This window comes from Schistocerca serialis, chromosome 4, assembly GCF_023864345.2.
Source record: "Schistocerca serialis cubense isolate TAMUIC-IGC-003099 chromosome 4, iqSchSeri2.2, whole genome shotgun sequence".
Taxonomy (NCBI): Eukaryota; Metazoa; Arthropoda; class Insecta; order Orthoptera; family Acrididae; genus Schistocerca; species Schistocerca serialis.
Genome location: NC_064641.1, coordinates 156,954,672 through 156,967,902, shown reverse-complemented (window position 1 = coordinate 156,967,902; position 13,231 = coordinate 156,954,672). Strand labels below are relative to the sequence as shown.

The window sequence follows — 13,231 nt, the reverse complement described above, 5'->3', positions numbered from 1 at the left end:
GTTGTGCAGGTGGGTGATGAGGCACAGAAACCTGGTTGACTTGTCGAGTTTGTAATGGTCAAACACTTCGTCAACAATTTTGAACCAGGTTGTTGCTCTGTCAGGATTAAACGGCGGCTGTGTCTGTAAGCGTTGTAGAATGTTCGGAAGAACAGGTTGAGTTGAGTTCGTCAGGGCACTGCCTGAATTGAGCTGTTGTTGCTGTAGTATTCCAGGAGAGTGTGTCTCCAGGGGATGTGGCAACGACGGCTATTCAGGTGGCAGCGTGAAGGTGACACGTTGTTGTTGAGCACGATCCGTCGCAACATGGAAGACCGACATGGGTGAAACACCGTAATGTGTCGATTGCGGTTGCGGAAGCTCAACACATTGCGGGTTTGTTCAGATTGACACGTTGCAGAATACCAATGCAGATGAGGCACCGAGATGTGCTGAGAATGGTAGCAGAAGCTCGGCTGGAGCCGGCGCGGGGGCGACAGGTGAGAAAAAGTTCAAAGTTTGAGAACGCGTGTTAGTCCGTGGAAAGCTCAACGTATGATCAGAGCCGGGGCCATCTGTGTTGCAGGGAGGCTGCGGAGGTGCAGGCTGTCCAGAAGCACAGTGTGGGAAATGGTGTTGAACATGGGACGGAATGTGTGAAAGTTCACTGTCCATAGTCACGCCACTCAAAACGGTGTGTTGATAAGGTGAATGTTGTGGCACAAAACACTGAAGCATAGCAGTGGGACGGAGGTGGAGGTCAGGCACAGATAACAAGTTATTGTTCCTGTTGCAGGCTGAGGTATCGAAGTAGGAAGGCATGTGCTGATGCTGAACCGAGGCAGGCGTGGGCATGGTCAGATGCTGAGGAGGTAGACCTGTGAACGAAGCAGTTCTGGCCACGTGTCAGGTATCCGTGTGGTACTGCATGGATTGCGGCGTGGCAAATCGTTGTTCTGGCGGTAGTATGTTGTCCGGTGAAGCATTTGCAGAAATCGGCATTGGTCCCGCACTGCACGGAGATCCGTGAGATGTAACTGCACAGTCGATGAGGGAGGGAACATGTGGTGGGAACAAAGGCATTTGATAGCCGGAGTCATATGCACTCCTAACGTCACTTATTGTTGCAGGCTCGAAAACGTCCGGCGAAATCGGCGGAATCATTGAGTGAGAGGCATAGTGTTGCAATCGTGGTGGGTGTACATCGCCCGCAACATGATGCATGTCGATCACAAAATCTGGCATTAGGCGCTGGACCAAAGTCATTGTTCGAATGCTGTGTCAATGTAATACACGTGAAAATAACCAACGCGGAGGTCGCGGACACAGTAAAACGGCAAAAATGGAAGACGTTACAACTCGGGGTCACCAGTGAGGGAGAAGTTCGGGTTGGTTACACCAAACAACACCCATTTAGCAGAAAAAGACGAATGCATATCCATGCTGGTGTCAACCTCATCGGCGCCACAAGTATTAAAAAAAAAAAATTCAATCAAAAGGCACTGTTGACATAAAAATATGATGCAAATAGATTGCTTAGAAAACTTATGCGTGTCACCTGAATGCAAAGTATCTTCCTGCTGGTGTTTTATGTCACACAGAAAAGGAAAATTTACCAAAAGTTATTAACTAATATCAAACAATAGAAAGTCCAGGTTGGAATATTAAGTTTGAAAAGGACAGAGTGCTACTTGCCATAAAGATGAGATGTTGAGCTTCAGATGGTCACAATGAAAAGATAGTTACACACTAAGCGCTCAGTCAAAAACTTCTTCAGAAAAGAGAGGAAAACACACACACACACACACACACACACACACACACACACACACATATTCATACAAGTAGGTACACCTCCCAACACACAACTACAATCTCTGGGTGCTCAAGCCAGATTGCAACTGTAGTGTTGAATGAAAGCAGCAGTCGGGAGTGGGACATGGAGGGGGAGTGATAGTGGAGTATGAGTAGGGGGAGAGAAGAGTGCTGTCTGGCAGAGCATGCAGGGACTACTGTAGAAGGTGGGAGGGTAAGGCTGCCAGAGCAATGTTGGGAGTCTGTAGGCGACTGGGGGTGGGAGGTGAGAATGGGGAGCGGAAAAGGAGAGGAGCAGAGACAGGAAATTGTTGCACAGCTTTTTATATTGGTGTGACTACCAACCAGCTGTCATCCAGAATGAATGGCTGCCACCAAACTGTGACCATGAGCAAAGTGAACCACCCTGTGAAATAGCTCGCAGCTGAATATAACCTGCTTGATTTTTATGGACGCGTCACAATTTGTGCCATCTGGAACCTCCCATCCACCACAACCAGATTTCCTGAACTGTGCATATTGGAGCTATCCTTACAACGCATTCTCCACTTCCAAAATCATCCCAGACTCAATCTACATGATCCACTGTCCCCACAAGCACCACACAACAGTTTCTGCCCCGTGTCTTGTAACCTCTTCCCAATTCATGTCCCTCCCTCTCATTGCACTAGCTCTCTGACAATGCACCTGCCAGTCTATTCCCCCAACTGCTCCTCTCATTTTCTGCTCCCCCCCCCCCCCCCCCCCCCAAAAATCCCCAGATGGCCTTGGTCTGCTGCCTTATACAGAAATCTCTGCACACACTACCAGACAACACCCTTCTCTTCCCCATCCACACTCTATCAACCCACTCTCTCCTATCAACACCCTTCTCTGCCAATTGTTGCTTTCGTTCAACACAACACTTGCAGTCCAGCTAGAATGGATGGAGATAATGGTCATGTGTGCATGGTGTGTGTGTGTGTGTGTGTGTGTGTGTGTGTGTGTGTGTGTGTGTGTGTGTGTTTTTCTTTCCTTTCTGAAAAAGGTTTTGGCTGAAACTTTAGTGTGTAACAGTCTTTTAATTGTGCCTGTCTGCAACTCAAGGTCATTATTAATTAATGTGACTCACAGCTTCCAAGTTGTAAAAGAAAGCTGCATACCAATAAACTTTTTCTTCTGTTTGTGACTGATGCATAATGTATCATCAAACCAGCATAAATCACATGAAAACAGGAAATCGGAAGGAACAGAAACCTTAACAAACTGAAATGAAAATTAATGTAGCTGACGTTATCCACCAATGATTACTGTCTTCACAACTTGCATCACACACTTTAAAGTGATAAAACAAACCATAATACAGACCTCAATATACCAACAATTAAATCATCTTAAAATTTTGAAAATATTTTTGGGAAGAAAGTCAAAAGAATAGGGAGTGCTCAGAATGCCTATCATAATTTTACTATTTAAACTGGACAATGTGGTGCGTAATATTCATGTGGAGGACAGTCTATGTTGTAACAGCTGACAGTAAAAATATTTGCTGTTTCACTTAAACATGCAATATACTGCAGCCCTTACCCACTTCCTACCCTATGACCACAGTTTTGTGAAGACTGTATCATTCAATCACATTCCAAATGAATATGAATGGTGCAGAAGCGCCTCCAAAGTCCTAATAGTTATTATTACTAACAAAGTATTAACAGAAACACATGACTTACATCCTCTATGACTGGATATAATTTCAAACACTACATATTTCAGTGATTCAATAATGGTGAAGATTATGGAAGTATCATAATTCAGGAATTCAAAAATTTTGTAAGAATATAGGAGTGGATGTCACAATCATCACATACACATTTTTCTTAGGACCAAAGTAGTTCACACCCATTTACTTATAAATCCTGACTTTTTTAAGGTTGGTGCATTACACAGTTTTATCCTGTGTAATATTGCCCCAAAGTAAGTATTTTAAATGAGTTGGTATTCTGATACCTTAAGTAACATTGCTAAGGCTTTGATGGACTACTACAGAGAGCTCACCTGGTGGATATTAGCGGGCAGGTGTCGATGGGGCAGCCCCACGCCTCAGGACTCCACGGTGCAGACTGATACAAGCGCAGCTCACGATCCGTCACTGCTGCGAACACTGACTGCCACTCCTCACTGCCCCCACCACCACTGCTGCTGCCACCTCCACCATCCGAGGACCCAGACCGCCCATTCTGCAACGCCAACATAAAATACCTCAAGATATGACTGTGTCAATGAAGCTCAATTATCCTGATAATTATGAATAAGTCATTAATGGACCAATAATATAATGAAACACATTTGCATTTTTACACTTTACGCCAGATTTTTCACAAGTTGTGTTATGACATGTATTTGTACTTTTCTGAATTAATAAATTTGTGATAGTATGTGTGTATCATATCGTTAGACTTTCATACCTGTCTACCTCGTAGCAGTTACCAGAACTGCTAGTACTGTATGAGATTACATTGTAAATATGTATAATACATGTGGAAAAGCTCCGTGCATTTAATGACCAACATTTTTTTCTCTGATTTAAATAGACTGTGTAGAAAAAGAACAGAATTTAAATACTGTGTAATTCAAGGCTGACATTAAAAAAAAAGTTTAAAAAGTTTTGCAAGGCTTACGATGGTGTGAAAGTGTAGAAAGATAACACACAAATATCTAAGAGCAAAACAAAATGGTGCAGTCCACTGACAAAGTGGAGATCAGTTGAACTATTTCGTTTTGTGTCCTCTAACAGCGAGGCACAGTACTGTGATGCTGAGATTTCAGTGTGCACTAGGACTGCAATGAATAAGGAATTAATTTCAAACCTTTATTTTTCCACAGTGTTAGTTAAAACTCTTGTAAAATTAATGGGTCAATCAAAGGTCAAGGCACACTGATGATACTGGTTATTTCCTCTGTAGAGATGTTTGTTATTAATCTGAGGCAAAAATAGTAATTCAGAGTGGATTTATTAAGTAGCAATACTAAACTTCTTTATTAATTTTCACCTGCACTTTGCACAAACAACACCTCTATTTCACCTGTGTCTGTTTTTGGAGCTAACTTCAGAGCAACTGAATCAGGTGGCTAGGGGAAATTGTGAAGAAGCTTGTGGGAACACAAATCAATCCAATGGCTCATAAAAATGTCTCATCTTCTCCTTGGAAAAAAGAAAATCTCTCTCACAACTGATCCGAAGAAGCAAATATTTCATTTTTACACGAAATTAAAAGAGATGCATATTACCATTTGTTAGGTATACCTTCTTCAGAGTTTATATTTCCATAAATACATAATTGCTGCAATATCTCTAGATTGCTAGGCTCCCTAGGTCTGAACTAGGGACAGTTAAGTATTCTTTACTTTTTCCATGAGTCACTTCTACTTGTACACTGATGCTCAGTACAAAAAACAAAGCATATGTGTAGAAATAGCACTGCGCCCCTCTTCTCATGGCAATTGGCTGGATTTTGCTCCCTCCACCCCCTCTGCAATTATCCATGAAAAGTTTAGGGCACATTGCACTCACAGGTATGGGACCTTACTACACTGACATGCCAGTTCATTGTAACAAATTGTACCAAAAATGAAGTGTTTTTGATAGGGCTTTAATGTGCTGTGGTGCTCTCAAACAGCATTTTTTGCAGCTTGCTATTTCTTTTACAAAAGCAACAAAATATGGTATTTCCACTTCATATTGATGTAATAAAATACAGCACCTTCTGGTCCTACCTGTTAGGAATGTTTTACAATGTCAAATACATTTGAAAAAACTTCTCTAAAAGTCCAGACCGCACTCAAATATCACTAGACGAACCCAGAATGCTGTAAAAAAATTTATAAAATATGTTTACCGAATATGTTTCCCAGGTCAATAAGTGCCTTACTTAAGCCAACTACACGCATTCAGCCAGAACTATACACACATCTCCAGGTCGTTCCGTCAAATTAACTTTACACTTGCTCTGCACACTGTAAATGGACTATACACCAACTGATCAAAAGTTTCCAGACACTCTTACGTACTGTGGAATTGATCATTGGAAGTTATGAGAGGCAGATCTGCAAGTATAAGAGGAGGCAGGGAGTAATTTGTTGTCAACAGAGAAGCAGTAACAGCAGAAATGGTAGGTCAGGAGTGTTGAGTAACTGAAGGTGGTCTGTCATTGGATGTCACCTGAGTAACAGGTCCATCAGGGATATGACAACCCTGGCATGTGACTGTGAAGCGGAAATGTGAAGGAACAACCACAGCTAAATCAAGACCATGCAGACCTCATGTAATGACAATCACTCGTGGGTTCCAAAGTGGTACCAACAGTCAGGCCAACACAATGACTGTGAGTAGGGATTTAAAAAAGAGTGGGATACACTTGTCGAGTAGCTCATCATAAGCCAAACAGCAGTCAACACTGATGCATGAGGTGGTGTAAGAGTGATATCGCTAGACAGTGCATGACAGAAAACAAGTGATTTTGAGGGATAAATCACACTATTCTCAGTGGCAATCTGAAGAAAGGATTTGGGTTTGGCAAATGGCTGGAAAGGTCACCTGCCATAGTGTATAGTGCCAGCAGTGAAGTACAAATGAGTTGGTGTTCAGCACTATAAGGGGATTGCACCAAAATCACAAAACACACCCCCATACTGCAGAAAATATTAAGTGGAAGGATATAAACACACTTTACAGTATTGTGTACTGTGAACAACAGACAGACAGTTCACGTTTGTACTGGCAGGACAATGCACCCTTTCATAAAGCAGCATCTGTGAGACAATGTTTTGTGGACAATAACATTCCTGGAATACACTGACTTGTCCGTAGTCTCGACCTGAATCTTGTGGAACACTTTTGGGATGAATTAGAATGTCGACTTCACTCCAGAAACCAGCCTCTGACAGCACTTCCTTCTCTGGTTTCGGGCCTACAGACATTCAGATACCCACTGAACATGTTCCCAACCGAGCTCAAACTGTCGTAAAAGCAAAGGGTGGACACACACTACATTAATTTCCAGTAATAGGTGTCCAGATATTTTTGATCAGATGTGTATATAGCAGAACCAAGTTCTTTGGTAGATGGACATTTGTAGGGTATTGTAGCACTGACAAAGCACATTTTACGATGTCAGCACACCTGCATTTTCAAGCGGTCAGTGGGCCATGGAGTCTGGTAGAGGAAGGGAGAATTCTGAGGAACAGAATTACATTGAACATATATTAGCAAATATAAAATGTACAATTAATATAGTCAATGCATAAGCAGTGTAAATGTCATCAGACAAAGAATATTAATTGGTAATACACAAGAAAAGATGGTAATAAGGTGGTGTTATTGAAGTCGTGCTCGAGTTTAAAGTGGCTCAAATGGTAAGGTTAAGAACAGCTTGACATTGATAAGAAACAGTAATTGTCCTACAATATCTTCCATCCAAATTTTAGTGATTTTGATGGGGGAATTTCCAGAATGGTAGTAATTAGAGCGACGAGTACCTATTGCAGCTCTTAGGTTGTCATTTTCATCAAATAAAAACGTAATTATTGGAGATAAAATGTGTGCATATTACCAGGTATTAAACTGCAATGAACAATGCTCAGACTGTATTAAAAGGTAAACATGGACATGGGACCGGTAATGTGCACATGGTCACAGTTCTTAGCTTGTATGTGGATTATCTCCCCACTGCCTGCCCTACTAAATAGTTTCCGATTGCCTCCAGTCAATGTTGCAGCCACAAATGTCCACTGAAATACAGGACGCGCAGGGGTTAAAGCTTATAACACGCAATATTCAGGTCACCTGTAAACCGTATCTTTTTCCAGGGCGCCTCCAACGTACGTGCAGTGGCACTAAAATATAGCGTGTGTCCAGTCCAAACAGAGAGAGAGCACACAGATTTAATTGATTAATTTAATATCCAATTGCAGATTCAGACAGAAGGGGAAATTGCGACCGTAATGACGGTTGAACTGCTTGCATATTAGGCGAGCTGTAAAACTTAATAAACTCATATCCCCTGTATATTAATTTTGCTCTAGATCCACACGTGTTGATTAGCTAGCTGCGACTTCCATAGACCATTTGAACGATTCATCTACATGGATGTCGAATGAGTCAGTTTACAGGATATGTATACATCATTAGTGTTAACATTAATGAACACATTATTACGTTTAGACCTACTCATGGAACCACACTTATTTTTTTTTACTGGATACCAGCTTTTAAGTAGAAATTCGTCAATGGAATACACGAAGTTGTCAAGGAAAAAATGATTTTACCGTAGATTTAAAACTTGCTTTGCTGTTTGTCTGACATTTTATGTTATTAGGCAAATAATCAAAAATTTTTGTTGCTGCATATTGCACTCCTTTCTCAGCCACTGACAGCTGTAACAGCCGGTAATAAAGGTCATTTTTCCGTCTAGTGTCGTAAGTATGGACATCACTGTTCTTCTCAAACTGTGATAGATTATTTACGACGAATTTCATTAGCGGATATATGTATTGTAACAGACAATTAAAATGCCTAGCTCCTTGAATAGGTACCTGCGTGGCATCCATGGGTGATCATCGCATACTATTCTTACCGCTCGCTTTTGTGCAATCAATACTTTCTTTGTTTATTCCGTAAGGCATTACTAAGTGAAAATATGCGAAATATGCCTGGAGCTTGATACGTTTGTTTCCAAAATATACGAAGAACAAAAAATAACTGAACTTAACTGTTGGAGAAGTTCAGTAATATGCTTCTCTAGCTCAAGTTTTCATCAATATGTACACCCAAAAATTTGGAGTATTTTACCCTACTTACCGACTTCTGCTCATTTGCTGATCAATTGTTGGTACGCCTCTATTTGTTTCACAGAACTGAGCTAGTGTGTTTTTTCAAAATTTACGGAGAGTCCATTTTCAGAGACTTATTTAACAATACTTAGGAAAACATCATTTACCAACTTTTCTGCTGCTTTCTCTGTAATGGGATTTATTAAAACACTAGTATCGTCTGCAAAAAGTACCAATTTTGCCTGTTGAATGTTAAGTGGAAGGTCATTCATATTATGAGGGATAGGAGCGGACTCAAAATTGAACCCTGTAGGACTCTCTTTGGGATATTTTTGCCCCCAGTCATTAAAATTTTCTATCCTCCCAACAGTGAATTATTCAGCAAAATCTTTTGCATTATGTTTGTTAAGTACGATTCAGACCAATTGTGCGTATAGCCATCAATTCCATAAAACTTAAACTAAGAGACTAACATAATCTATGCAATCAGACATATGGGAAGATCACAAAAAATATGAACTGGTGGTATTATTTAACGCTTGTATTATTCGATGAGTGAATGTACAAACAGCTTTCTCAGTCGAGAAACCCTCCCGGAATCCACTTGAGTACATTACTTAATATTTCGAAAAAAGATTCAGTAAGGAAATCGGGCAATAACTGCTTAAGTCTGTCTTGTCCCCTTTCTTATGAAGTGGTTTAACAATTGCATATTTTAACCTGTCTGGAAAAGTTCTCTGTGCCAGCGATGCATTGCATATATCATTAAGGACATTAAGTTGGGACGATTTCTCAGGTTCTGTTTGAAATTCCATTAACCCCACATGAGCTTTTGTTTTTTAGAATTTTTATAATCGTATAATTTCAGTGAAGGATGTTGGGGCTACTTCTAGCTGCTTAAAGTTTTGTAGAATGGCATTTTTAGTATGTTCTCTTGCTCCTTCGAGTGAACCATTTAATCCTACATTTGCTGCTACGTTTAGAAAGTGACTGTTGGAATTTGTGAATTATTAGTCACGAAAGCATAGGGTCATCGGATAAAAGATCAGAATAAATCTGTGATACCTGCAAAGCATGTCACTAACTTAATCCCAAGACGGCCTGGGCCGTTAAAAGACAAGCCGTTTGATTCAAATTTATTTTACTCCCACGCTGTCGCGGAAGAACACAGTTTTACTCGGTCAACACGAGTTGGCTCCACAGCGGAATAGGCAACTTAAAGCGCAGAGAAGCAGCGGGAGAGAGAAGCGTAGCTTTCCCTGTAAGGGCCCTTGTCCACGACAAGAATATTCGCCGGACCGGCGTTTCTGCCGGCCGGTAGAAAACCGGACGCCCTTGTCCACGGAGACGGCGCCGGAAATGCTGCCGTCGAGTCGTGTGCAACGGAGCAGTAGGATGGGTAACAGCGAACTTTGCACTATATTATTTTTACAAAAAGAAACAGCGTGCATCCTGTGCTACAAGATCGATTTAAATTTGGTGCCTTCAGTACGCTACATGAAAAACTACGACAGGACGACACAAAGCACTTTAATTTTTATAGGATGTCAAAAAACAACGTTTGACAAATTACTGTCATTACAAACTCATTTGCAACATGGAGACACCAGTATGCGAAACTGCATATCACCTACTGAAATGCTTGCAGTGTCACTGAGGTAAGTACACAATTGAAATTTACTTATTAGAAACTATTAATTTGCTGTATCAAAAATTAACACAACAATTTAAAAACGCTCTTGTTAAACAAAGTAGAATGACAGTGAATAGGGTTTTCTTATTTCCATTAAGACGAAAGAAACAATGTTCGATTTCGAATTAGTTTCAAAACTCAAATGTCTCGGAAATATTGGATACGATGGATGCAGGACTTGCATACGTTCACGAAGACATGTCTTCATTAGGTGGCCTTGTACAAGTTGATACTTGATAGTGTTCTGCAGAGTTGTATGCCGAATAGTTGCTATCTTGATTTGGCCTTGGTGTATGGTACGATGATGTACCACCAAAAGTTTGATATTCCTGTGAGGCATAGTTCCAGGAATCTTGGGCAGATTGCTAATGCATGCTTCTGTATTGTGCTTTCGACCTAATTCTTTTTATAAGTTTTAATGACTTCTGGAAGCCTACGATATCATCATCGTTAAATTTATTTACAGTTGGGGCAATCCCCCTAAAAAAAAAAGACATACTTTTACTGTGTTCCTGCTCAATAAAGGCGTCAATGATAGTCATCATTTTTCTGTCCAACTCATTTGTAGCTGTTTTGTTTTTCTGCGGCTTTTCTTTAACTTGGCGACAATGTTTTTCAGACTGATTGTCAGCGGGGTTTACGTCGTCACTATTATCCGGCATATCTGATGAAGTTTCTCGTCTGTCTGCTATTTTTTTAGAGAATGTAGCTGCTCATAAAATACGTATTTCCGCTTCTTGCTTCTCCAGAACCGCTCTTATCTACTTCGTTTAATTACCTGTGGCATTTCATCCAGTTATCTCTTATGTTTCCCCATTTTTTTTTTACTACCATCTTTCCTGAAAAGAAAAGAAAGCCGGAGTAGAATCAAACCCATATGTTTTTCTGATTTCACATATCTTGCAACAGAAAATACTTTCACCGATCTCCACTACAGTTTCAGACTGGGAATAAAAACAATCACTAGAATTGTACGTGAGGTTTGTATGAAGATGTGGTTGTTACTGCATAACACATATACGCCCATTCTGGAGGAAAATAACTGGCTGAATATAGAGCGTCAGTTTGAAAATACTGCAAAATTTCCAAACTGCTTAGGGGCCATTGATGGTAAATATATCAGAGTTATCAAACAAATCTATCAGTTTACCATGGCCACACGAAACAGTGGTTTTGCGACACCTGATTTACGAGCTGTGTTCAATAAGTAATGCAACACTTTTTTTTTCTAAAATCAGGTTGGTTTTATTCAGGATTCAAACACACCATATTATTTCTCATTCTTTTGGCCATTGCCTCGAGATGACCGGGTGTTTGTGTTGTCATCATTTCACCATCTTTCATGAATGTGGCGAGTTTGACTAAGCAAAGGTTGGAAATTCGTACGGGCGCTGATAACCGCGCAGTTGAGCGCCCCACAAACCAATCATCATCATCATCATCATCATCATCTATTGGCCACAAAAACCCATTTCTGAACGTAATCTCCGTCCAATGCAACAGGTTGACACCACCTTACTCACAGAGCCTGTGCGCCCGCATAGTACCACTCTACCGCCCGATTCCGGAGCCAACGTCTTGCTGCATCAACAACCTTCCCTTCATCCACATACTGCTTCTCGCGCAGCGCATCTTTATTGGACCAGACAGATGGAAGTCGGAAGGTGCGAGATCCGAGCTGTAGAGTGGACTAGGAAGACCGTTCCAATGAAGTTCTGTGAGCTCCTCTAGGTTGTGCAGACTTGTGTGGGGCCTAGCGTTGTCATGGAGCAGTTCGTAAGCATTTTTGTGGCGATGCACACACGCTGAAGTTGTTTCTTCAGTTTCCAGAGGGTAGCACAATACACTTCCGAATTTATCGTTGCACCATGAGGGAGCACACCGGACATAACAACACCTTCAGAGTCCCAGAGGACCGAGACCGTCACCATGACTATAATGGCTGAGAGTGCGGTTTCGAACTTTTTCTTCGGAGGAAGGTGGTGTGGCGCGATTCCATAAGTAACTGTTTTGTTTCCAGTTCGAAGTGATGAACCCATGTTTCATCGCCTGTGCCGATCTTTGACTAAAAAAAAAAAAAAAAAATTGTCATAATCTCGTAACGCGCAAGCACCGAGAGAGGACTCGAACCTCCGGCGGGAGGGGCTGTGCAATCCGTGACATGGCGCCTCTAACCGCGCGGCCACTCCGCGCGGCCGATGAACCCAGCGGGCACACACCTTTGGGTACACCAACTAGGGGACGAATGTGTCAGCGCTACCAACAGAGACGTCCAGCTGTGCAGCGACGTGTTTGACTCCGATCCGTCGATCACGTCGAATGAGAGCGTCCGCACGTTCCAACATTGCAGGAGTCACAGCTGTGCGCGACCGGCCGGCAAGCGGAATATCGGAAAGATTTGCGCGCGAGCTTGTTACGATGATTACAGACGACTCGCCCTACGACTCACCGTGCTTTAGTTCACTGACAGGTTTCCGTACACATTCTGCAGACGCATATGAAATCTGCAATGTTCTGGTTTACCGCCAAATGAAACTCAATGACAGCTCTCTGCCGGAACGCACCTTCGTTACAGACGACATTTTGATAGCTACATACAGCGCTGCCATCTTTTGGAATTTCATTAGACTATAGTGGCTGAAGCGAGACTATTCCACGATTTACCATTCCGCATTTTTCAATCGAAAATGGCCAAGAAAAGAATGTGTTGCACTACTTATTGAACGTTCTGAAAAGCCAAGAGCCTTTTTAACCATAGAAAACAAGTGTCGCGTGCGTAAGAAAAGACAACCATATTCACAAGTCAATTTGTTGCAGGAGCTGCAGATTGGTCCTTGTATACTGCCAGACTTATTAATGGATAGCTGATGAAATGTATTTGAAATTGTTTTGCTGATTGAAGAAAACCTTCCGATCACTGCTACTAATACAGTTTAT

General features: G+C 41.6%; 1 protein-coding gene across 1 annotated transcript in view; it reads right to left on the bottom strand.

The window, feature by feature from the left end:
- LOC126474330 (beta-2-syntrophin) overlaps positions 1–13,231 on the bottom strand; it is a 320,895-nt gene that overhangs the window by 50,977 nt on the left and 256,687 nt on the right. Inside the window, exon 4 of the mRNA XM_050101797.1 lies at positions 3,829–4,010. Within this exon, the coding sequence (XP_049957754.1) occupies positions 3,829–4,010 (182 nt within the window). The remainder of the gene's footprint in view (positions 1–3,828; positions 4,011–13,231) is intronic.